A 27,468-nucleotide genomic window follows, 5' to 3' on the forward strand; every position below is an offset into this window, starting at 1 on the left:
GTGGAGCCCAATGAGAGGCTTGAACTCAAGACCCTGAGATCAGGAACGGAGCTGAAAGCCACCACGTGCCCCTCATTTGCCCTTTAAATTACTTTTTATTCTTTCTGAAGTCCATAGTTTCCATTTAAGAGCATTTACCTCCTGTCTGAACAACTATATTAATTCTATTGGTCTACTGATGGTGAATGCTTTTCTGTCTGAAGATGTTTTTATTTCAACTTTACTTTTTTTTTTTTTTAAAGGAAGGGAGGGTGAGGGGAGGGGCAGAAGAAGAGGGAGAATCTTAAGCAGCCTCCACACCCAGCATTAGAGCCTGCCGTGGGGCTCAATCTCGCAACCCTGAGATCATGACCTGAGCTGAAATCAAGAGTTGGACATTTAACCAACTGAGCCACCCAGGTGCCCCTCAACTTGACTCTATAGGATATTTTCACTGGGTTATAGAGTTCTAGGATAGAATTTATTTTCTTTCATTGCATTGAAGATACTGTTACACTCTCTTCTAGCTTCCAGTGTTTCTCTTGAGAAGTCAGTTGTTGATCTTATTGTTATACCTTTGAAGATAGTCCTATTTATTTATTTATTTATTTATTTATTTATTTATTTATAACTCCTTCTGGCCACTTTTAACATTTTTACTTTTGATTTTCAGCAGTTTTTCTGTTGTATGTTTAGATGTAGATTGTTTTTTTAAACTGATTCTGCTAGTAGATTAGGATTCTTGGATCTGTGGTTTCAGTTTTGGGAAGTTGTTTTTATGGTTTTGATTTTTGTCTTTAATGTAGCATTTGTTACCTTCTTCTGGGTCTCTAAATACATGTTTGTTAAAAATTTCTCGGGGCGCCTGGGTGGCTCAGTTGTTAAGTGTCTGCCTTCGGCTTGGGTCATGATCCCGGGGTCCTGGGATCGAGCCCCGCATCAGGCTCCCTGCTCAGCGGGAAGCCTGCTTCTCCCTCTCCCACTCCCCCTGCTTGTGTTCCCTCTCTCGCTATCTCTCTCTCTGTCAAATAAATAAATAAAATCTTTAAAAAAAAAATTTCTCTTCTCTTATCATTTTAAAAAAATTTTTTCATCCTTTGGTCTCTATGCTTTATTATGGATAAAATTTTCTCACCAGTCTTCCAATTTACTAAATTTATCTTTGGCTGTATTTAATGTGCTTTTAATTCAGCCAGTGTATTTTTCAATTTTAAAATTTCTTTTTGCTATTTTAATATTTAATTTGTTATTTTTCAGTCATTTGCATTTTTTTATTTTTAGTGTTTTATCTTTTTGAACACAGAAGTTTCCTCATTTTTCAGGTGTTGTTTTATTTTTATGTTCTTTTCTTTTTTAATTCAAATATAGTTAATAGTATTTTATTAGTTTCAGGTATACAATATAGAAATTCAGCAATTAGGGTTATTGCATGTAAATATATGTTGAATGGTTAGAACCATACTGAGTCAGCAGTTTGTCACTATAAGTTAGAGTACTTCTGCTAAATTTTCTCTGTGAGTAATCTAACGATAACTAATCTTTACTACTTTTTAAACATGAAATCCTGAGATTTTTACTTCCTTCTTGATCTTATTACTATTTTGGGCATCATCTTAATTTATGATATGGAATTGTTCTCCAGCTATTGGAAAACTTTTTATATTGTTCTCTTGGACAATTAGGCATAACTAGATGTAATATTTACACTTTCCTCATTTGTAGCTTACTCCATCTGGAAGCATTTCTCTTATCAAATCAATGCATTTAATTAAAAATCCTGTGAAGACCTGTGACAAAGTTTATTCCTTGATACAGAGCTTGACTTCTCAAATCAGACATCGAATGGAAGATCCCAAATCATCAGGTAAATATTATGTGTTCCTTGGAACGTGAAACAAATGAAAATTATTATCCAAATACTATAAACATTTTAAAATAAGATGTATCAATCTTAAGAAATTAAGCCTCATACTATTCTAGTTATGGGTTAACATACATCCAGGAGAAGAATAATAGCTAGGTTATGGTTTCTTTTCTCTATGATAGCATGAAAAAGATAATAAAATATTATTATTTGAATAGTTCTGTAGCATTGCCATATAGTTAAGCAGCAAATAGGCAGCATAATAAGAAACAAGCAATAAGAAGATGATCTGGGCTCTAACTCTGAGATTAGCCTTGTTGTAACTTGGGCAACTTTGAAATCTAGGATTCTTACTGGTAAAAATAAATCCCTTAAAATGTTTAATTTGTAGGGCTCCTTTCTGCTAAAGACTGTCCATTCTGTTAGTTCTGTGAATCTAGTAAGAAAAGACTAATACTTAAAATTCAGAATTGAAAATAGCCTAAAAGAGTTTTGTTACACTTGTTGTTCTTTTTCTTTTGATGATTGAAGTGTGTAACATATGGGAAGGTCTTTTATAAACCCAAGTCCTAAACCAATTATTTATATCTTTTATTTAGGTCTACAGAATATATGGTTGCTAATGGCATATGACTATGATAACATTCCCTACCTTCTTAACAGTTTTACCTCTGACATTTAAAAAAAGTTTCTAATTATCAACTTTTTGTATATACCCTTAATCTGATTCTAAGTTTAATATGCTAAATATGTTATGTTGTTTTAGATATTCAGCTTTACCATAGTGAAACATTAGAGCTTATGCTACGTAGATGGTCCAAGTTGGAGAAAGACTTTAAGACAAAGAATGGAAGATACGACATTAGTAAAATCCCTGACATATATGACTGTATAAAATATGATGTCCAGCATAATGGTTCCTTGAAATTAGAAAATACAATGGAATTATATAGGCTTTCGAAGGCATTAGCAGATATTGTTATCCCTCAGGTAAGTAAATCTAGGAATCAGTTTTCTTATAGTGTTTTGTAGATTCTTTTAAAATGTCTATCACTGGATAAAAGACAGTTGATTTTCATCTCCCTATAAAATCCATAAATTTTAAAAGGAAAGTAATTATGAATTTATATTTTAAGCTTTTTATTATATTAAATCATTACTTGATTTTCTAATAGTTTGATTATAGTGACTTTAAAATTTAAGGATTGATACTCCTAAAGAACAATAATATACTAACAAGACAACTGAAGACAGAACAGAATAAATCACTGAAATATTTATTGGCTACTTATTATTTACCTACCAATTCTGTGCTATGGAAGTATGTGACGAGTGGGAGAAAAAGGTAGCTGTGGCCCAATGTAAAGTTTGCAAGTATTTTGAAAAAAAATTTTTTTTCTGAGAGAGAGCAGGGAGGGAGGGGCAGAGGGAGAGAGAGAGAATCTTAAGCAGGCTTCACGCCCAGTGCAGAACTTGACGTGGGGCTTGATCTCACAACCCTGAGATCATGACCTGAGCCAAAATCAAGAGCTGGGCACTTAATTGTTACCCAGGCACCCCTTAAAAAATTATTTAGAGGTTGAAGTGTAAGTTGTTATTGGAAGGGTGCAAGTCATGGGTCTTTTCATTTATAGGAGAATAAAAATAAAGGTGTAACCAGAATTCAAATAATTGAAATTAATTAGGCAGAGAATCAGATTGATAATAAAGAGACAAATGACAAGACAAGTGAGATATGTTAGCAGAAAATGGTTCCAGATTCCCTGAGCTGAAATCCAGAGTTGGACACTTACCTGACTGAGCCCCCCAGGTGTCCCTCAATTTCTCCAAAATTTGGGATCTGTTTTCAGCTCAGTGACTAAAGATTGGAGTAGATCAGACATTCCACCTATGAACCAAAGTTAAATAGCAGGGAAAAAATGGAATACATGAAAAATATGAAGATGCTGAACAAAAAGAGCCTTACTTAATAATACATATAAAAATGGTTTAAATAGGGCGCCTGGGTGGCTCAGTCGGTTGAGCGGCTGCCTTCGGCTCAGGTCATGATCCTGGAGTCCCGGGATCGAGTCCCGCATCCGGCTCCCTGCTCGGCAGGGAGTCTGCTTCTCCCTCTGACCCTCCTCCCTCTCATGCTCCCTGTCTCTCATTCTCTCTGTCTCAAATAAATAAATAAAATCTTTAAAAAAAAAAAATGGTTTAAATAGTATCAGTGTCCCTTAATTTTCACACAAAGTTCAGGAAAAACTACAAACTTTGAAAAACTGGGAATTCAGACAGTACACAACTTACCTATAATTATTTGTGTACATGTTAAAGATTAGCTTATTCTTTCAGCCTGAGAGAACACTGCTTACTTGTTTGGTCAGATGTATAATATAGACAATCTTAGGTATATTGTATGATTCAGTGATTTGCGAAATGAATTCTTTCACCTTTTTTTTTTATTCTTATGTTAATCCCCATACATTACATCATTAGTTTTAGATGAAGTGTTCCATGATTCATTGTTTGTGCATAACACCCAGTGCTCCATGCAGAATGTGCCCTCCTCAATACCCACCACCAGGCTAACCCATCCTGCCACCCCCCTCCCATCTAGAACCCTCAGTTTGTTTTTCAGAGTCCATCGTCTCTCCTGGTTCGTCTACCCCTCCGATTTCCCCCGCTTCATTCTTCCCCTCCCGCTACCTTCTTCTTCTTCTTTTTTTTTTCCTTAACATATATTGCATTATTTGTTTCAGAGGTATAGATCTGAGATTCAACAGTCTTGCACAATTCACAGCGCTTACCAGAGCACATACCCTCCCCAGTGTCTATCACCCAGTCACCCCATCCCTCCCACCCCACCCCCCACTCCAGCAACCCTCAGTTTGTTTCCTGCAATTAAGAATTCCTCATATCAGTGAGATCATATGATACATGTCTTTCTCTGTTTGACTTATTTCACTCAACATAATACCCTCCAGTTCCATCCACGTCATTGCAAATGGCAAGATCTAATTCCTTTTGATGGCTGCATAATATTCCATTGTATATATATATACCACATCTTCTTTTTTTTTTTTAAAGATTTTATTTATTTATTTGAGACAGAGAGAATGAGAGACAGAGAGCATGAGAGGGAGGAGGGTCAGAGGGAGAAGCAGACTCCCTGCCAAGCAGGGAGCCGGATGCGGGACTCGATCCCAGGACTCCAGGATCATGACCTGAGCCGAAGGCAGTCGCTTAACCAACTGAGCCACCCAGGCGCCCCAATATACCACATCTTTATCCATTCATCTGTCGATGGACATCTTGGCTCTTTCCACAGTTTGGCTATTGTGGACATTGCTGCTATAAACATGCGAAATGAATTCTTAAAAAAGAAGATAAAAATATCTCACATATCAAGAATATATCTTTGGGCCTCTTAGGAAACACTGACTTAGCAAACAAGGAATTATTATCTGACTTCTTTTTACTAAATGGAAGAGAGCTTTTATTCTGCAAAAGAGAAATTTAGGGGCACCTAGGTAGCTCAATCGGTTTTGCATCCAACTCTGGATTTCAGCTCGGGTCATGATCTCAAGGTCCTGGGATCAAGTTCTGCATTGGACTCATTGATCAGTCAGTGGGGAGTCTACTTGTCTCCCTCTCCCTTTGTCCCTTCCCACAGGCACATGTGCACGCTCTCTCTCTCTCTGAAATAAATAAAAAAAAATCTTAAAAAAAGAGGTACAACAAATAATACATTATATGTAAAAAAAAAAAAGATAGCGGGAAGGGAAAAATGAAGGGGGGGAAGTCGGCGGCGGGGGAGACAAACCATGAGAGACTATGGACTCTGAGAAACAAACTGAGGGTTCTAGAGGGGAGGGGGGTGGGGGGATGCATTAGCCTGGTGATGGGTATTAAAGAAGGCATGTACTGAATGGAGCACTGGGTGTTATACACAAATAATGAATCATGGAACACTACATCAAAAACTAGTGATGTAATGTATGGTGATTAACAGAACATAATAAAAAAATAAAAATAAATTTAATTTTACAGAATAAAAAGTTTTATAACAGGTAAGATATTTTAAGATTATCATCAGAGTGAACACACTAAATTCTGCATAACTCAGTTTTAGCAGCAATGTATAGACAGTCATTGAGCTAATGCTGATTTGATTATAACTGAAGTTACTGAGTCAGACTCATCTTTGTTATGAAATTCAGGAAAGAAAGTTTATTCAAATTTTTCTTATTAACTATTCCAAGAAGAATGATTGCTGGTTTGTTTGTTTTTAAGATTTTATTCATTTGAGAGAGAGCACATGAGCGATGGGGGAGAACAGAGGGAGAGGGAGAAACATACTCCCCACTGAGCAGGGAGCCCAACGTGGGGCTTGATCGCAGGACCCTGAGATCATGACCTGAGCCGAAGGCAGATGCTTAACTGAATGAGCCACCCAGGCACCTTGAAATGGTTGCTGTTAATTCTGCTAACCATATAATTAGTTTACATTGGAAGTATTAGTAAGATCCACTTTTTTTTTTTTCATTGTTTTGGATTGCTTTGACATTAGTCCAGGCTCAGTGCATATTAGTTATACTCATTCTTTCAATGATTATTTAAAAGTATGCTTTTTAACAGGTAAACTTAATATAAGACAGTCTTAAATATTTAGGGTGGCTATATGCATTCTTCAGAGTAGGCTTTCAGTATATCTAAACTTAGCACCTCAGTGGCTAAGTACACAAATGATTTGTTAGCATAATCACGTCTATTTTGTTACATGGCTTATTTAATCTCATGTCTCTTCTTTCTCAGTACTGTATACTAAAAGTTCTAGAATTGGGAATGAAAGGTTGATTTCTAAGAGTTGGGCTTAAGATACTCAAATGTTAATAAGGTTTTAGATGTTAATTTCTCCTATGTATCATGTATGTATTTCAGGTATATTGCTTAAATCACTGAAGAAACTTCTTACCGTCTCCTTGTAACTTAAATATTTATAATGGATTTTTCAAAGCTGTAATTAGAAGAATCAGTAAAAATGAGAATGGGCTGGAAAGATTTGAAACATCATTTATATCTTTTAAAGTAATTTGTCATGCTCAACTGTTCTCAGTCTTTATTACAATAATTGTCTTTGGATGCAGTTAGGTTAGATCTCAGCAGTCTGAGAATTTACTTGAAGACATCTCTAAAATTTCTTTCTTGGATAAATTATTTGAAATCTTTGGACTCTTCAGACAACATTTTGCCCAAGCTTACAAGAATCAGTCTTATTTTTGATAAATTTATAGTTACATTTTGGAAAGTTATAACTTTAAGAGCAGAGGTTTTTTTATATGCTTTCCTGCAGTTCTGAGATTATAACTTGAGAGGACAGCTTTGGGTTTACCTCCCTAACTTTTTGGTTTGATATTCCTTATTGTAGCAGAAATTTGGGATTTCTTCTTTTTAAATGGAGTGTTGAATTCAGTCCAGTAAATATTATTTTGCTTTATTACTTTCGCCTTCATAAATCCAGAACTATGGACAAAATGCAGGCATTTTCAGTCACTTAACAAACTAAAAATTACAAATGTATTTATGGTAATTATAATGAAATTGTAGTTTATGGAAAAAAATGAAAATTTTGCCTACTTAATTCTCAAGGAAATAAAGGATATTTCAAGCTTAGAGACTTGATGATTCAGTCAAATAATGTAAAAATTTAACTTGTTTAGAATATGCTAATTTAGATTTAGAGACTCACTATGATAGTGGGTATATGCTCTGGTGTACCTCAAAGTGTTGTTATGCCTCTAAAAATGTATTTCTGTGCTTACGTTGAATTGATTAATTCTTATATCTATGCTGTGTGAATTATATAATTCTAATCGTAGCTAAGCTTAAATATAACATAGTTTATTACTTTTATTTAACAGTTAAACTAATTTTAATTATTATAGATATTTTTGCTGTGATAGAATTAGCTTTCCACTTTTTAACCAATCTCAATTTTCATCAAATAGAGTCTCTGGCTTAAAAATGATACTTTAAAATAGTCATGATGTTATGGCAATAGAAAAGAACCTCTCAAGACTAAATGTGGTATTAAGGTTCTCCTAACTGAGATCACATTTACCAAAGTTTGAAGACAATTTGTTTAGTTACTTATGGATTGTGAAATGCAGAGGATTGTTTATAATAGCATTCGCCATATAAAGTCCATTGATACTCTAATTAAATATAACCACATAATAAGCTTTCAGATAGCCTCATCTGATATTTTAATTAGTTCTATTTATGGCAGAAATATTGTAATTACACATGAGAACTGGGATATCTAACAATTATTTGATCCTAGTTGGTGGTGGCAGATGAACAAAATATGTCAATGTGTTAAAGGGAAAAATTTCTTTATTACAAAATTAATATATCTTTGTGTAAAATTAGAAAATGTAGAAATAGCAAAAAAAAGTCACTGTGATATTACCAATTAGAGAAAAACATTTTAATGTTTTAGAAAATTCTTAAAGGATTTTCTCTTAAATTCATGAAGATACAATTTTTCTCATACATATATAAATGTATTCTTTGCAAAAATGGAACCAGGAAAAGCATACTCTTTTACAACCTGATTTTTTCCCTTCACTTAGCACCAAGAACTTCTTTCCATATCATTAAAGCTATATGTACATCATTTTTTCTAATGGCTAATGGTATGGTGTAATAATTATTTAACCAACTTTTCGTATTTGGGAATCTGGACTCTGTTTCTTTCACTATCTTTACACATGTCTTTACATGTACTCAAGACCATTTTTGTAGCTCCAGAAATCTTTTGCCAGTTTTCTTCCAGGTAAACAGAGTGTGAGAGCACCTGTTTCCTCATACCTTGCTAATAACAACACAAAAAAATTTTCACCTAATGATTTTTAGTTCCAGTATTTTCCTTTTATTTGTACATACACAATTACATATATTGTCTTTTTTGCATACTCCATTCACAGTCTTCTATGTTGGCAAGACTATTGAACCAACCAAGTTTCAGTTACCAGTAAAGAAGTTCTATTTTCATGGGCCTTCCATCTGTAATCAGTCAGCCTTTTCTTTATTTGACAGTTTTCAGTTCTATTATCCATATAGAATTTTTGCTATTTGGGAAGTACCTGATAGCAGGAAATAGTCTTTAAATTCAGGTATCGTAGAATGAACTTGGAGAGGGAGGGTATGCCTGTTTATTCCCTACTCCTTTCTACCCTCTCCTTTCCTCTTTCTCCCTCTTTTCCATCTACACACATATCACAGTTTTTTCTCTTTACACATCAGGTCATTTTCTAATCTGTTTCTTTGAACTGTAATTTTTATTAGAATTATTATTACAATTATGTTTTCTTTACACTTCATATTGTAATTCCTCATTGTAAGTTTAATTAACTCATAATTATGATTATTGAAGTCATTAAATTTGATGATTTCATTACATTTTTTGCTTACCACTAGGTAAGTCTTTCAAAGCATTAGCCAAAGGCTTTTAAATGATTTGTTAGCCTTTTTAATCTCTGACATTCAAATAAACAAAATCTTATGGTTTCATTTATATTTCTTTTCATAGGTTTGACTGTTGTTCTGTGCTTTAGTGTTTGTGCCCTTAATCCATCTTTCTTTTAGGATTGTTTCTACATTTGAAACCTTATGATTGAGTTGAACTACTGTCTATAAAGATTACATTCATTCATTCATCCTCCCGTCTTCAGAAACTACTTGCTTTTTCAGTTCTACCAAAAAAATCTTTCCAATTATACTTAAAAGTTTTAGAATAGTATACTTGCAGTTGCAAAAAATGTAAACTCAGAAATTTGCAATGTTCAGAAAAAAGCTTAATCAAGATATTTGTCTCTTACTAGAATGTTTTAAGTAAGCAGTGCATTTGTTAGAGCACTTTGTCATTATACTCTTTTTCTAATACCATGTATTTTCTGCTCAGGAATATGGTATAACTAAAGCTGAAAAACTGGAGATTGCCAAAGGCTACTGTACTCCTCTAGTTAGAAAAATTCGCTCAGACCTCCAGAGGACACAAGATGATGACACTGTAAATAAACTCCACCCTGTGTAAGAGACTGTACTGGTATTTTAAGTCTATAGGTGTCTGTTTTTGCATACTTCAAATCTAATGTTCCTATGAAGAAATCAGGAATGTATTACTTAGTGCATGGTGGTCGTAAGGATTACCCAGATAGTCCTAACAGGTAACTTCCAACCAAGGTTTTTTAGGGCTCCAGATTGAGGAAGAACTGAGGTGAAAGGGGATAGGTGTCATCTCTCACATGGGATCACTCAGCAGCATAAAATATCTGTGAGCTTCTTTAGGGCTATGACCTTTGTCATTGCTATTAGAGGAGTTAAAATGACCTATTTACTGTGAGCCTGACTAATAGTAACTCTTTTTTGACTAATCTCAGAGGTCCCAGTTAGTTCTAGTTAATCTTCATGTTAGAGGAATATCTCCGAAGATAACTCCTCAATTGTGGTTGGAAGAGGGATAGATTTACCTATTAGGTCTTTTACTTCTAGTAAGATTAAATTCCATTTTACAAAATAATTTCAATACTTAAGGTTTGACTAGATGGTTATGTTCTAACATTGTCTGCTACTAACTTTAGGTATTCCAGAGGTGTTCTGTCTCCTGAACGTCATGTCCGTACCAGGTTATATTTTACCAGTGAAAGTCATGTACATTCTTTACTATCTATTCTTCGCTATGGTGCCTTATGCAATGTAAGTAGAATAAGTTATTCCAACCTACTTAAAAAATATGGTTCCTTGAATTTGTAATCAAATCACTAGCACCAGTTTTTACTGTGCAATTTCAATAATTGATCATGTGTCATCATTTGTCAAGCAAGGGTCTACTATATACCAAGCACTGTGCTAGATGTTGGGGATAAAGACATGTTCTCTTCCCTTTGGAGAAGTTTAAGCAAACAATAACACAAAGCATTTTAGGTAATGTTATAGGCTGGTGGTAATGAGATAAAGAGAAGCTGATGAGTTTGAGTTATTTAGGCATTAGAAAGAACTTGGTGTTTGGCTGGCTATTGTGCCTCTCATCTATTATTAGTAATGAGTCATACCAAAATTTAGCTTGATACAACCACACTTATTTTTATCTCCCACAGTTTAAAGGACTGACTGTGATATATTTAGGCAGTTTCACTTTGGGTTTCTGATGAGGTTGCAGTTAGACAGTGGTTGGGGCTTGAATCATCTCAAGGCTTTCCTCTCATGCCTGGTGCTTGATGCTGTATGTCAGCTAGAACTTCCCCTGGGATTGTTGACCAGAATACCTACATCAGGCCTCTTCGTGTAATCTGCTTGCTTCCTCAAAACCTGGTAGCTGAGTTCCAAGATTGAGTTTCACAATGGAACAAGGTGCAAGTGCAAGACTTTTTATGATCTAACTTAGGAAGTAACATATCACTTCTACTGAGCTGAATTGGTTGAGGCAGTCACAGAGGTTCATCCGGGTTCAAGGGATGGGGAAATAGATCTACATTACTGCGTGCGTGGAATGTCACTGTCACATTGTAAGATGAGTACTTGTGATTAGATACATTGTTGTGGCCATCTTTGGAAAATAAGATCCATCACAATAGTCTGTTGGCTACACAGTCCATATTTCTCCATATGCAAAATTCACTTAACCTCTTGTCCAGTATTACCCATCTTATTTTATTACATCATAAACTTGACATTCCAGGTTTATTCATCTAAATCAAGTCCAGATTTAGATGGGGCTCCTTGGACACAACTCCTTGAGTGCTCAAGAGCATTCGATCTTAATTCAGAGACCTATGAACTGAAGAAACCAATTATCTATCCTTCTAATACCCAATATACAGTGGTGAGTTAGGCATAAGGTAACTGCTGTAAATAAACTTTTCAAAAGAGGGTAAAACAGAAGGTACACTGTAGTCACTATAGTCACTAGCAATTTTGAAATCTGCCCAGGTCCATGTTGCCCATTCTTTAATTAGGGGTCTGTCGTACTGCCAGGCAGTTGTTTCCAATGGCTCATGGCTTCATAATTTGGGTTCTTGATTGCTTCATCTGGGTCATCCTTCCTTTAAAATAAAAAGTAGCTCATGTTTGCTGTTGAGTAGTTTTCTTCAACCTGCTTCCTGCCCAAAGAAGTTTGGGGTTCCAGAGGTCTGTTTATTTTTAGTTGAGGGTGATGTAATTTAAAAAAAAAACAAAACAAAATGTAGTAATTTAGAATATACTATATTAAACACATCAAACCCAAAGATCTCTTAAGGATAAGCCATTTTCTACCTTGGGTTCCCTATGTAGTTACTGAGGGATGGCACTCAGCAATCCTTGCTGCTTAATACTGAGCTTCTGAGAGACATACTCCTAAGATCCTGAGAAAGTCTTTTGTTTCTTTGGAAGATCTGTGAAGCACCTCATTACATCTTTTGGAGGTCTTAGCAAGTGTTTTTATAATCCCACCATGTTTTCATGGCAGAATCTTGTGTTTCCTTTCTTCTCAAAAGCCACTTGTTAATTACAGCATTGTTTGGTCTCTAAAAAGGCTGGGAATGAGAAACCGTTTTATTTTTGGACCCAGCAAGCTTCTTTATAATTGACAATTTCCCTGTAGCTTATCTTTCTCCTAGTTTATCATAGGCAGTGAGAAGAATCTTGGTGACATGTTCAGTACTTGTCCTAGAAATCTCCGGAGCTAGTTCATTAGATACACTTTTTATTTATTTTCCACTGTCTACAGGCTCGTGTTTCTATGCTTTATGCCCTACGTAGCAGGAGTTCATTTTTCTGTAGCTTCCAGTAACATTTTTCTTACCTTTATATAATCCCTCACCAACAACCTCCTCCAGCCTGTTAGGCTTTTACTAACACTCTCATCTAGACCCTTCTAGTGCTCACAGGTATGGAGAGTGAGAAAGAAAAGAGTCAAGAAAGATTCCCATATCTCTAATGTAGATAATTTGGTAGATGATCCTACCATTCACTGATAAAAGTAACACTTGGGAGGAAGATCGGGTCTTAAGAAGGAAAGTAATGAGTTCAGTTTTAGACAGCTTGACTATGTTCATATGTGAGGATAGAGGTTTGGGTTAAAGGTATAGAGGAAGCCACCATACTAATGACAGCTAAGACGGTAGCTAGTAATAAGATTCCCAGGGAGTTTGCATTTGAAATGATAAAGAACATGACATTGTAGGGATTGGCCATGGAAGTGAGAATTTACAAAAGAGACTTAGAAATTTTAATAGCTTGTTTCTCAGTACACCTAAACCATAGATTACCTAGAATACAATGTCACTCTAATATATATCAAAAGTATATTTTCATCCATCTTTAAAAAAGCAAAAAATAAGAATTTTCCTTCAATTTTCTGTGTATATATTGGTGTAATCATCCATATACATCTGTTAACAAAGTGGTTCTTAAAAGAAAATTCAGTTTTGTTTTACCTTTTTAATAAAGGGCAGTTGGATGTATAATAAAGATTTGTTACATCTCTTGATTCTTAATTTTAGTATTAGCCTTGATGAATAGTTAATATTAAAGTTACCCTAAAGTTATTTTAGCCCTCTGTTCTCATCACATTTTCTAATTCATATGTTCTTCCCTCTTGTTTCGGTTTCTTCTTTGTCCCATTAAGGAATAGCAAAGTGATATCCTTTGCATACATATGTGCATTAGTTGAGCTTTAATAAAAGAAATCATTTAAAAAAATGATGCTTAATTAGCAAGTCAAGAACTTACATATCCAGTAGTAATGATGGAATTGTTTTGGGGGAGGAGAACTACATCTCTTATATGGTTCCTTTTTGACTCTCTTACACTTATTTAGAAGGTAGAAAAAGCATGGAAGATACAGGAGCCAATAGAATAAGCCTATGGAGCATTATAGTGAGCAATGGATGAAATGGCAACAGATAAGATTAGAGAGCTAGTGCCTTGAGAATCCTAAGGAGATTGGGAAGCCATTTTTAAGTAGGGAAGTAAATGGCTTTGGTTGCTGTGTGGACAGCAGATAGTCTGGAGAAGATACGAAAAAACCAGTTAGGAAGCTCTCTTGCAGTGATCTGAAGAAAGAATTTGGACTAGGATAGTGGTAGTAGAACTGGAGCTTGTTGAATATATATTGCATTCAGCTACATTTTTAAAACAGAAGCTGAACAATTCCATTCTTTTAAAAGTCTGCTTCTAGGATTTCAAAAAAATTATTTTTCACATTAGTAAATACATGTAGTGTCTTTAATATCAATATGATGTCCCATTTTCTAATATAAAAAATAAATTTATTTGAACTGTAAGTCATTATTGCAGCTCATGTTATCTTTATAAGACCCTGTAACTAGTATATGTAAAACCTTGTTCAGTCTCCCCCCAGTTGAAATTTTTTATTTTTCAGTGTGAACTGGGTAAAATCTAGCTCTCCATAATAGAATTTTTCAAAAGGTATTTGTTAAGGAAACAAGATTATAAGTAAGATTTCAGGGAATATATTTAATAAGCCTTAATTAAAAAAATATTTTTATGGATTCTTGCATGTTAATTGTGTTCAGGAAGATGCTACTAAATATTAATTTCATATGTTCATTAGAACAGACCTAGCAGAACATATAACTGCAACACTGAATTAGAGATTATTAGATTGTATTCTTATTAGTATAGGATCACAAAATCTAATACATCCTTTCACCTATTGAAAATTTTTAGTATTTAAATTAAATCCATTATTTATAGTAATTCACATTGAGACTCAAATGCTATGCTAATATTTTCCCTTACCAATTTTGAAAAAATGCATATACATCTTTGCACATATACCTCCCCCAAATACACAGGCAGACATACAGATGCAGTTTTTTCTCTGGATTGTTGCTTAGGTTGGGAGTAGCTGCTTTAATGGCTTGGCATTAGGGCATTTAGAGGTGTGGATAGTCATTTATTAAAATGATGCTAAGCACACACAGAAGAATACAAATTATATGATGTATATTTAACTTTACTTTTCTAAAAACTTCAAAAGGGGAATGCTTCCTTAGAGATATATAATGTCTAAATTTGAAAAAGAATACATGCTGGTTTTGGGTTTTGTTTTGTTTTTTTAACAGCTAATCAACATGTGGTCTTGTAAGTTTAGGCTTTTGTGGGTCAAATTTCATTTTTAAAAGCAACACACATTTTATGAAGTCCAAAATATGGTATACTCTTACGGTATGCAAAAAATTGTTGTATGCATTTTTTTCTAAAGTTTATGACATATGAAATGAAGGAAAGTTATCTGTGATGTAGACCCTGTTGCCCATTGACTGTAGATTTTGTACTTTAAGTAGTTTTACCTTTTCAGATAGAATTTTCTACTTTGAATGTTTGTAGTACATGTTCTCTAGGATCCCTTTCAGTTCTGATGCTATATGATTATATGTTTAAAGACCAGTGATTATCTAAATGAAGATGGAGGAGCAATGAAAGAGATGGTAAGATTAATAGAACTTACATATGCCACCTCCTGCTGATTATTTTAAATACCACTGCAGTATAACGAGGCATATTTACTGATAAGCATGTATTACATACATTGACTATATGATACTGGGAAAAATAGCTCTACTTTTATAGGATAGTATTCAGTTTATGAAGCATGATTCCACAGTGGGTACTTTGAGACTTAAGGTTAATGACTCACTGCTCCTTACCCTCTGAATACAATTGTGGGTTTGTATTTCAAGAGATTTTTATTTTTACTTTATAGAAGCTATTTAAAAAGTTACCATTAGACTTTCTAATACTGCTGATAAGAGATTTTTAAAATAATTTACCTAAACATAAGTAATTTATCAAGACTTAAATATAGTTGAGTTTTTTGAAAGGTTGAGCATATGCATACTTACCTTATTTGTGTGGTATCACTCAGGACTAAATAAACTACCATAATGAAAATAAAGTGACTTTCAAGTAAAGTGAAATGAGAAAATGCTTACCATATACCTTTTGTTCAGGAATCAAAAGATGAACAGTGGAAACGAGCTATGGATTACTTAAATGTTGTCAATGAACTCAATTACATGACTCAGATTGTAATCATGCTTTATGAGGATCCTAACAAGGTAACAAGAGTTTTAGATTTGTGTGTATTATCAGAGGTAAATAAATAGCCTGTAGTTTTTCATTTTGGAAATGTTCTATAATATTTTTTAGGATCTTTCCTCAGAGGAACGCTTTCATGTTGAATTACATTTTAGTCCAGGAGCTAAAGGATGTGAAGAAGACAAAAATTTACCATCTGGCTATGGATATAGACCAGCTTCAAGAGAGGTAATAAATATGAAACTCTCAGTCTGAGTTTGGTTACTATAGTTCTAGAGCCTCATAAGATTTCTATAAGAATTTCCTGTTAATGTACTTCAATTTTTATCTCAACTACTAAGTAGCAAGACAGTATAAATTTCTTTATGTATGATTTGGGCAGACAACATTTCTAAGCATACTAGAATTTTATATTTTATTTAGATTTTTTTGTATTTTTAAGACCAGTATTTAGAATGCTTAACTATAGTTTTGGTTCTGGTTTTCGTTGTTGTATTACTTGAGGACTAGTGCATGGTAAACAAATTATTGTTATTTTAATCCTTACACTAACCTTACAAAGTTAAATTTGTATTCAATGTAAAACTTTTTACTAAATTATAATTCATATTGATAAATCAGAAGTGTATAGCTTAATGATGTATTACAGAATGAACACTAGTATAAAACAGCCAGCCAGGTTTTGGGTAGAATAATATCATCATTCCAAAAGACCCAGTTGTGCCCCTCGCTATTAAAACCTCCCTGTCTTCTCTTCAAAGATACCTACTATTATGAACTTTAGCACCATGTTTTAATATGCCTATTTTTGAACTTTTTATAAGTGAAATCACAAAATACATGCTTTTGGGGAGATTTGGGTGGGTTTGGCTTCTTTCCTTTATTATGTTTATGAAATTTATCCATTCTGTTCTTCATTTTTGTTGTCATGTAGGATTACATGGCAACAATAAATATAAATAAATACAGTGCAATGTATTCATCTCTTCTACTTTGATTATTTATTTGTTTCCAGTTCAAGCTATGAAGATGAATGCTTTCATGAACATTTTTGTACAAGTCTTCTGGTGAACATTTGTACACATTTCTTTTGGATATACATCGAGGAGTAAAATTGCTAGGTCATAGGGTGCATAAGTTCAAGTTTAGAAAATACAGTCAAATAGTTTTCTAAAGATACTGCCATATCCTTGTCAGCGCTTGGTATGATCATTGTTTTTAATGTAGCTATTTTGAAGGATATATAGTGGTATCTTGTCATGGTTTAGATTTACATTATCCTCATGACCAGTAAGGATTAGCAATTTGCATATGTTTATTGGCCATTTGGATATGTTTTTTTATGAAGTGCTACCAGCATGGTGTTGAATAGAAGTGTTGATAGTAAACACTTCATTCACAGGGCGCCTGGGTGGCTCAGTCAGTAAAGCGTCCAATTCTTGATTTCAGCTCAGGTCATGAGCTCAGGATTGTGAGAGTGAGCCCAAGTCAAGCTCCAGGCTGGGCGTGGAGCATGCTTAAGATTCTCTCACTGCCCCCCCCCCCAAAATAAAAATAAAAATAAAAAAATAAACGCTTCTTCATTCTCAAACTAAAGTAAAAAGTAATGTTCCAAAGAGAACTTTTTGGGATTTTGGTTGAGATTACATAAATTCTGCAGATCAATTTTGAGGGAAATAAACTTACAGTAGTACATCCTCTAGTCCGAGAACTTGATATATCTCTGAATTTTTTTAGTTGTTTTTGTAGACTAATACGAGGCTGTTGTAAACATTCAATTAATATTGATTCATTTGAATCAGCCTACTTGTGTATGTGCTTCAGCTGACTTCACCAGTTGGTGGTTGAATTTGTCATAAGAGACTCTTGCTTTACCTGAATTTTATATGTTGTATTCTTTGCCCATAGAATGAAGGCAGGAGATCTTTTAAAACTGATAATGATGATGAACCACATACTTCTAAAAAAGATGAAATTGATCGTGCTGTGATACTGTTCAAACCTATGGTATCAGAGCCAATTCATATACACAGGAAGTCTCCACTTCCAAGATCTAGGAAGATGGCTACAAATGAAGTAAGTGTATGTGTCAGAGTATGTTTTTCATAAAATAAACTAACTATATTTTAATGAAACAGAAAAGAAAATACAGCTTTAATTATGGAGCTTGGGAACCTAACAGATTTTTAATTGTCAACTTTGCCTCTTTTTCTAATAAATATTTTTAAAATACAGAGGCCATTAAAAAAGAGATTAAGATTTAAGAACCTGTAGCTTTATGTATAGTTTTCATAACAAAGTTGAATAGACATAGTAAAATAAGACCTTTCTATGAACTCATCTATTTTCTTGCCCTGTCATGTTAGGTTATTCTAATAAAGAACTTTTTTAAAAGTCTGATTTAATACGCAGAGAATAATTTTCACAGAATAAATTTCACGCAGAGAGGAACTGCCAGAAATGCTTCAACAACAACTGATTCTAATGACACTGTAGATTAAGATGTGAAATTCTAAGTTCCTAGTCTGATTGCAAAAATCAGTATAGGAATTTGAAAATTTGAAGAGATATTTGAAAATTTTACCTTTTGTATTAAGATCTACAATTAAATAAGGCTAATTCTTGTGTTCTCTAGTAGAATAACATTTAAATAACTACTAAAATAAGATTTAACAAGAAAGCTGAACAGGTGGAATGTAGCTTGTTGAGTAAATCTTTAACACCAGTATGCATTTTTATACTTCAAATACCTATGTTTTGGGTTATCTATATTCTCTATAGGATGATTCTCCCAGCACTGATTGAGATTAGTGCTTATAAATGTTTTCTAAATGCTAGAGTAAAAGTGTAGAGCAAGATTTTAAGCTAGAAACAACCATCAACTTTTAAGTTAGAAAAATGTTTTTGTTAATAATGAAATATGCCAAGTCATAAGAGTTAAGTATAATATTTAACTAGCAGTGGGTAAGAACATAAACAACAAACCAGAATTATGCTCATTTCTGTTACCTCAAATTATACAAACAACAGTGCTTTATGATTCTCAAATTTCAAATAAATATGTTACCCAATTTGACAATTATGTATAGGAAAAACATCCATCAATAAAGAGATTGTGGTACTTTTATAATGGAAATTGTATACTAGTTAGGGTTTCTATGATTGTGGTGTTGTAAGTTAATTATAAAAAGAGGATGACTAACAGCTGTAGAATTTGGGACTGTGTTCTAGTGTAGCTTAATTTAAAAATGAGAAACCTGGGGTTATGTTCAGGTATCTTTAATTTCAGAAAATTGGGAAATGACATTAATATAACTTAAACTGCCATCTGTGTGAGGGCAGTGATTTTGATGTTGTTGAACAAAGCAATCTGCAAATTTCAGATTGTTCAAAATTTCACCATTAAACTTTCTTCTGCACTCCAAAAAGCTTATAACACTAATACAGCCAAATGTGTTGTGAGTCTTCATTTTGCAACACATTTGTGTTTGTAAAATCTTCAACAAAATCACTGCCCTTTGTTAATTCTTAAGATGCAGAACACATTTATAAACCTTCTTCTCATAAATACTTAAATAGTTGCTTTCAAGAGATTATTTCTATGCCATGCTAAACTTTTACTTCCATAAGGTAAATTATTCAAGTAAAACCTTGAAGACTTTTTCCAGCGTCCACCATCTCCATGGATATCAGAAGTTTGTACTTCCAAAAGACACACAGAGAAAAAGACTATTCTCTTCATTTTGTGCAAGTAGATTTTACTCTGTCCTCACTGTCTGAAACCTGAACATGCAAACATGTAAATGATAATGTTTGCTGCATGTTTTGCTTACTGAACTCTATAAATAATCTTTGGAGGGGGTAAACAAACAAATAGCTTGAAAGTGGAAACAAGTGCAATTTGAATCCATCTTACCTCTCTTTTTTTAAGTGTCTGGCAGATAGGTTTTCTTTTCTACATCATATAAATTGAAACTTCTCTAACCCTTTGCACAATTCTTTAGCGCTTTGGGTTGGAAAGTTACCCAGTATAGCACAGAATGTCTTGAATATTTAAAACTAAGCAGAATACTTTTACATTTTAAAAGTTGCTAAGACAGAAAATTGTTAAATCTCTCCAGTTTTAAGAGAGAAGGGACAACTATTAAGCAGTATAAATATTTTGTAAATTGAAGATAAGGTAATTCTTACAATTGTTATCACATACAGTTAGATTTCTAAGTCATTCCTATGAATTTCTCAAATATTTGAAATATTTGGCTCCCAAATTACTGTTTAATAGTTTTTTAAAAAATTGATAAACAAATGCGAACAAACTGTATTTTTTTTTCTTTCTGATCATTTGGCTCTGTTGTATCTAACTTTGCATGCTCTGCTTTTTTTTTTTTTTTTTTTTTTTTTGCCCCCTTTCTCACTTCCAGGAAGAGAGCCCCCTGAGTGTGTCTAGCCCAGAGGGTACTGGTACCTGGCTGCATTATACCAGTGGTGTGGGTACTGGGCGTCGAAGACGCAGATCAGGGGAACAAATCACTTCTTCCCCTGTCTCCCCCAAATCATTGGCTTTCACATCCAGTATTTTTGGCTCATGGCAACAGGTTTTTAAACTTTACTTCATTAAACATATTCCTACCCGCATTCAGAGCAACAAACAGCTATCTTTGAGGACATCTAATCCCTTATATTTAACATCAGAGTAAATCCTTCTGTATTTTAATTTTCAGTTCATTTAAAAATGCTTGTGATACCTGACAATATTTGAGAGAAAGAAACCTCTTACAATGCATGTGTTTTAGGATTTTTACTAGGAGGGTTTTAAATATCCAGGATTTAAAAATTAATCAATAAATTTTACATTCCTGGAACTTTAGTGTGTTAATAAAAAATTTTAAAAAGGAAAGAAATCTTTTTTGGCATGGTTGTCCTTTAAAACATTCAGAAACAAAATTATGTAATTTGATGGTAAGAAAATTTAATAACCTTTTCCCCCATAATTGAAAAATTAGATTCCATTTGGAATTTGCTGAGAATATAAACATTTTTTTAAATATCAAAATTTATGTGGTCCTTTGTTAATTAACAGGGTATACCTAATATTAATTGTTCTCTCCCTCACTATTCCATTATCTGGAAGTATCTAAGGGATACATACAGTGGGGATTTTTTGAGTTGTATGATATTTTAATGCTCTCTTTATATGAGCATGTAATGTATAGGTGCCCATCAGTAATATGGGTCAAAATAAAAGGACTTCAGAAGGACTTTCTGTGATGACATTTGGAAATTTAAAATACTAGGATTTTTTTTGTTTTTTTGTTTTTGTTTTAAGAATGGAAGGTCTGCTGTTACACATGACTTTTCCAAGAATTTCAGCAATTTCCTTTTGGAAATAGAATGCATTTGATTATAGGAAAAGGGATTATGGTATCCATTAAGGCTGTGAATATTTAAAGGTTACTCTGATAAAGCCCGTGCATGGATCAGTAATTGTATGGTGACCTCAGCAGTCTTTGTCTGTCTTTTCTTTTGTTTGTGATTGTTTTTCCCCCCTTCAAATACAGGAGCTGTTTAAGAGTGGGCATTTGGCTTCTTTTAAGAGTGAAATTATATCAATCTATTAATTGTTTCTTTTCATCTGTCTTATTTCATACATGATATTTCATTCTGAATGCCTGCTTCGCACCACTTCATTGCAAGGACTTCATATGAAATGGACTCCCTTCAGAAGGGGATCTTGCATGATCTTTCATGTTTTATGTATTTCTACTAATATTTATCATACAGCTTATTAACCTTTGTCTGTCTGGAACAGGCTGCAAATGAAGTATGGACTTTTGAATTGATTTTACTGTTTTACCTCATTTATTTTGCTTTCCTTGCATAGGTTGTATCTGAAAATGCTAATTACCTGCGAACACCAAGAACTCTTGTGGAACAAAAGCAGAACCCTACTGTAGGTATGTGGTCTAAAGGAAATTATATTCCAAACCTTCTTCAACTCACTCTTTCGCACACATGTAAAACTCTTCAGTGATGAAAGCATGACCAAATGCTATGCTTTAGTTTTTATTTAATGTATACTAATGGAAAAATGTTAAGTTGTCCAACTCAAAGTGTATAGTAAAGTGTCAATAAAATGAACGAGAAATAGCATTTAATTTGATTTATAACTGTTTGACTATCCGCAGTGTAAACTACTTAGTCCAATTGCCAATGCTAGTTTTTAATCTTGTATTCTATAAATTAAAATCCCAAAATATTTTAATTTAGGAAGGAAACGTCATTTTTCCCAGTTGGTAAAATTGTAAATATGCTATTGCCTACTAAAAAGAAAAAAAAAAACCTTCTTTTCTGATAAAAAAAAAATTTTTTTTAAGTGGGGAATGTTTTAAACCCTTTCTCGGTGTATTAATTTTTCCTTTTGATTATCTCCTAAGGAAAACCAAAGCAAAACTAATGCATAGGGGCAGTTGTTAGTCATTACTGACCTATAGAACATAATTGATTCTTTGCAAATAGTGTTGCAAAGCAACATTGAAAAAGACCTTTCTAAACTTACTAGTTTTAAGCTCATTGTTGATAAACATAATGGCATAGTATTTTCTCTATAAATAGTTGTCTAAACAGGTTTAATAAAAGTATAAATAAGGTTCAACTATTTATGTACTTTGATCTACATACTAAGTATATGAACTGTTTGTTGATGCCTATTTACTCGAGGATCTTCTTTAATTACATATAGCTTATGTTGATAGCTTTTAATATTCCCACATTGTCTTCCTTTATGTATCATAATGTATTTGATAGAAATTTATTTAAACTTTACCAAGTGGTAGAAGTTTTCCTTGGGTATAAAGATTTTTGCTACAAATTAAGCATCAGTTTATACTGACTGTGTTTTATTTGCTAATAACGTGTTTTCTGGGGTCTTATTACTTAAGATCTGAAGTCATTTAAGTATTAGAAATTTAAGGTGATTTTGGCCTGGATGACCTACAAGGAATTGTTCTCAAATGTTCTTCTCACAGATTAGTAAGCTTTAATTTGCTTTATTTCATAACATACATTGATGATTCTTAACTCAGGGTATCAGAAAAGATTCTTCATTTATAGACATACATTAAAAAATATTGATCTATTATGACTAGATTTGTGCTAGGAGAGGTTTCTTATATGACCTGTTCATGCAAACTGACAGAATCCCTTACCAACCTAAATTAATTCCTAGTAGTATTTTTAATACTTTTAATATGTATATGTCTAATTATGGGGTAGATATATTATTTTCCTCAAAGGCAACATTTTATCCAGTGTTAAATACCCTCATTTGTACATATGACAAATGGTAGTGGTGATTATTTTAAAGTTGACATTACAAGCGAATTGTAAGTCTATTCAAGGCACTGCCAGATAAGTGTGGTAAGAGCCATGTTATTGCATGCTGCATGAATTCCCAATGTGAATGGAAGAACACCCGTTGTGTATGTATTTTCTCTAACTCCCATCAGGGTCTCACTGTGCGGGCCTGTTTAGCACCTCGGTGCTCGGGGGTTCTTCAAGCGCACCTAACCTACAGGATTATGCTCGTACTCATCGTAAAAAGCTGACTTCTTCTGGCTGCATAGATGGTATGTGCACACATGCACACACAGATTCATATAGACACCCATGCACACACCCATGAGCATACAGTACTTCTCAAAGGCAAGCCTAAGTCCACTCACTGATTCAACTGGAATCCTGGTACCCTTTGATGACACCTAGAGCCTAAATGACAATCACTGCTGTCTTACCCATAGCTTGGATCCGTGTTTCATCAAAGAGTTAATTGTAGTTAGACACACAGTACTTACTCAATGAATAGTTTGTTGAAATGTGAAATTTAGAACTGCATCATATGTATTGGTCTTTTAGACAGTCGGTAAGCCATATTATAAAGAATAAGTCTTTCTTTGATCTTTTAAACTTTTGTTCATTGTTATCCCTCATTTTACTTACTGATAGTGATCTAAATGAAATAAAGTGAACGGAATGTTTATAAGTAGAAGAAAATATTTTGGCAATATTTTTATAAAAATAAACATAGCATGAGAATGTTTTAGAATCCCTAGTTGGAGAGCCTCTCACTCTTGTTAAAATACCTTAAGTGTTAATATTCAGATTGTCTTTTGAGGCTCGTGGAAGCTTGTGCCTTCTGTTAATAGGAGTGTTTATTAGCCCTTTCAGGATTAGCTTTATTTAAAACTTTTTCTCATGTATCCACAAATTTGCTTAAGTCAGTAAAACGGGGATTTACCAGAATTGCTGGCTCATCCTGCTTTTCTTTCTTTTATATATTTCATTAAACACTTTGCCTCTATCATCAAGCCATTTTACTTTTAACCAGTACCCTCTCTCATTTCCTTCTGCATGTCACCTAATCCTAACCTCCTTATATATTTGTTTTTTCCCTCTTTTTTTAAGTGTTCTTCTTTTGGTAGCTGTTACGAATTTCAGGTACCTGTTTTTCTCTTTCTCAGACGCCACACGCGGTTCTGCTGTTAAAAGGTTTTCTATCTCATTTGCTCGACACCCAACCAATGGTACGTTTTGCTTTTATTTTAAAAGATACTCCCCTGCTTCATCCTTTTTTATTTTTCTTTTATTTCAAACTGTGGGGTATACAGTATCATTCATTTCTCCATTCTTAATTTCAGTTGGCATATAATTCCAACTTATTCACCCGAAGCATTGATACTGTCTAGCTCTCTTTTTCAGCTATAATTTACACAATCATTTAACATCACTCATCAAACTTTTAAATGACCACAATGATGATGAGTTTTAATACTAAACTAGCATGTAAAAATCCCTTCTAATTTCTCAAGTGATCAGTCTACACAAATTTTAAAAATACAATTAGTATTCTTTGTTTTCTTTTTAATTCTTAATCATTTTATTTTTTTTTTATTTTTATTTTTTTTTAAAGATTTTATTTATTTATTTGAGAGAGAGAATGAGAGAGAGCAAGCACATGAGAGGGGGGAGGGTCAGAGGGAGAAGCAGACTCCCTGCCGAGCAGGGAGCCCGATGCGGGACTCGATCCAGGGACCCCAGGATCATGACCTGAGCCGAAGGCAGTCGCTTAACCAACTGAGCCACCCAGGCGCCCAATTCTTAATCATTTTAATGTTTTTTTAATTTCTAATTCATTTTCTGATCACATGGTTGTTTTATTGAGTTACTTAATAAAAATACAGAGCCACAACTTGTCAAATAGCCAAATGAGATGTGTTTGAAAAGTTCTTGGGAACTAGGAGATGCAGATTTCACTGTGTAACATCATTTATCTGTGGCTCTTTGTCTAAAGCAAAACTCAGTTTGGTCTGGAGCACTCTGAAAACTTCATCTAGCATTCACCTTGTTCTCATGTGGCAATATGGTTTGCTATTGTCAAGCAACCAGTTTTTTGTCAAGCAACCAGGTTTTTTTGGTACCACTGCTTTTTGTTAAAATTTGGAGAACTCACAATAGGAAGGAGACTAAGCTAAAAATCTAGAAAGCTAATTCAATTAAATCAATTTCTGAGGCTGAACAGTGAAGCGTTTCGTGGCCATTGTTTATAAACTGAATCGTTGCACTATTACAGCTTTCTTACACAGAGCTTGTTCTTCTGGGACAAGAGGGAGTATTTACTGATCATTTTTAAATAATTGAGGGTCAAAGAATTTAAAAGAAAACATACAGATTTTTGCTTTTATTCCGAATGAAGGTACTTTTATCCCCTGGAAGTTTTTTTTCTTTTTAACTGCAAATAAATCTTTCAAAAACTTGCGTCAAGTCTTTCAAAAACTTATATGAAACTAAAGAATTAAACACAGCTTATGGTCATTCTCCCCTTTCTGGATCCTTTAACAGCACACTTAAATAACAGTGCACTAAATACTTCCTGGAGGTGGAATAAGAAGATCTCATCCTCAACAAGAGAAAACGTAGCCCTAAAGCCTAATGTGCTTTCCCTCCTTTGTAGCTCTTTAAATGCTACTTTCTGAAGAAAAAGATCCTTATTTGATACAGCTGCAGCTTCTAAAGAATCCACATGCATAAGAACCTCTTAGAAGAAAAACCAAACTTACAAGAAAAACAGAAGCCACAAAATTCTAAGAAGAAACATTACAGGTTTAAGACTGACTATAGTTTTTGTGCGGAATGCTTATGTATTTATAGCCAGTATTGCAAGTTTTTTTTTTTTTATAGGAGGAATCTGTGTTTATTGAAGCTTTAAAAAAAAAAGTTTGTTAAATTTAACAGACAATAGAGTAACTTTATATTCCTTTGGCTAAGACTTTTTTTTTTTAAATGTGGGTTTTCCACACATGTGACTTAATGCATATAAAATGCATTCCTTTCAACTCTAGAAATGTTTCTTTTGGGTTTTCAAGATTTTTTTTTTCTTTTTTATACTGTGTTGTCTTATCTGTCCTATGAATTGTCATTTGACTCTTTCACTTTTTATTTCCCCTAACTTTTATGTTATTTCCATCTTAATACATGTCATGGACTTACCCCTCCCTTCATCTTTAGTTCAAGGAACATGGTGAAACAAGTATCTTCTGACAGTGCTTTACCTTATTTTCTGGGCCTCTGTGCAGAACACCTACACCTCTATAGGTGCTGGTCCGTTTCCTCTGTGGAATGTCTAGGCTCCAGTGGTATGTTTTTATAGCTTCTAAACATGACAGCGGGGTGGCTTTTTAAATTGCTGCGCTAACCCTTTCATTGTGCATTCAATACAGTTTACTAAAGATAAGTGGGGAAATGTGTCACCAGAGGAACTTGATTATATTGTTATTTGCCTGTTAGAAAATCTAACAGGCAAATGCAAGGAAATAGTTGTTATAAAAACACTTACAAAACATTCTGACGAAAGGATAAAAAAAATCATATTGTTAAGTTTAGTGTATTGCAAAGAAAGGGTTTGCGTGTATTTGCATGAATCTTGTACTTTAAAAAAATGTAATACTTGTGCAAGCCTAATTTTTTTAGTGCTTCATTTAGGTGCTTTAGCTGCTGTTATGGTATAGTTTCTCTTTTGTTTTGTTTTTGAGTATATGTAATGTTCCGTTATGCTTTGGTTTGCACCTGAAAATCAAACATACCAGTTTTATAAACCTTTTTGTTGTCTTCATAGGAAGACTAGATTCTCTTTCAACCATAGTTTCCCTACTTCAGCCAAGACTTAGGTGGTTCTCAGGTTACTTTTTCCTCCCCAAATTAAGTAAATATCAGCCAATGTTAAAATGAGCACATGCCTATTGAAGCAGAGAGCTTTGCAGTCTGTTTGAGTTTAATTAATTTTTACTTTTTATTTAATAATATTAGCCTTTATATAAAATCTTAATTTAAGTATTAAAAGTATTTTCTTTGGAGGAAAATTAGTTTGAATTTTGGAAAGAGTAGATGCAGAAGGACCTGTTATTTCAGTTGTGTATGAAAGCAATTTTAAAAGCCATTCAGTTGAATAAAGTTTAAATGAACAGGCAATTTTATAAAAA

At 33.7% G+C, this 27,468-nt stretch overlaps 1 protein-coding gene across 3 annotated transcripts in view; it reads left to right on the forward strand.

Annotated features, from left to right (window-relative positions):
- The window catches only part of PPIP5K2 (diphosphoinositol pentakisphosphate kinase 2), a 71,441-nt gene that overhangs the window by 30,960 nt on the left and 13,013 nt on the right, over positions 1–27,468 (forward strand). Inside the window, exons 18-29 of one of the 3 annotated variants that reach the window (XM_045899547.3) lie at positions 1,702–1,843; positions 2,610–2,833; positions 9,795–9,922; positions 10,474–10,588; positions 15,850–15,957; positions 16,049–16,165; positions 17,846–18,013; positions 20,359–20,532; positions 21,819–21,891; positions 23,443–23,562; positions 24,454–24,516; positions 26,566–26,625. In XM_045899547.3, the coding sequence (XP_045755503.1) occupies positions 1,702–1,843; positions 2,610–2,833; positions 9,795–9,922; positions 10,474–10,588; positions 15,850–15,957; positions 16,049–16,165; positions 17,846–18,013; positions 20,359–20,532; positions 21,819–21,891; positions 23,443–23,562; positions 24,454–24,516; positions 26,566–26,625 (1,492 nt within the window). The remainder of the gene's footprint in view (positions 1–1,701; positions 1,844–2,609; positions 2,834–9,794; positions 9,923–10,473; positions 10,589–15,849; positions 15,958–16,048; positions 16,166–17,845; positions 18,014–20,358; positions 20,533–21,818; positions 21,892–23,442; positions 23,563–24,453; positions 24,517–26,565; positions 26,626–27,468) is intronic. The other 2 variants (XM_054513155.2, XM_054513164.2) reach the window with 2 other exon arrangements.

The sequence above is a fragment of the Mirounga angustirostris genome, unplaced genomic scaffold (assembly GCF_029215605.1).
Source record: "Mirounga angustirostris isolate CCGP_5_RB_7025 unplaced genomic scaffold, mMirAng1.0.hap1 SCAF_7, whole genome shotgun sequence".
Taxonomy (NCBI): Eukaryota; Metazoa; Chordata; class Mammalia; order Carnivora; family Phocidae; genus Mirounga; species Mirounga angustirostris.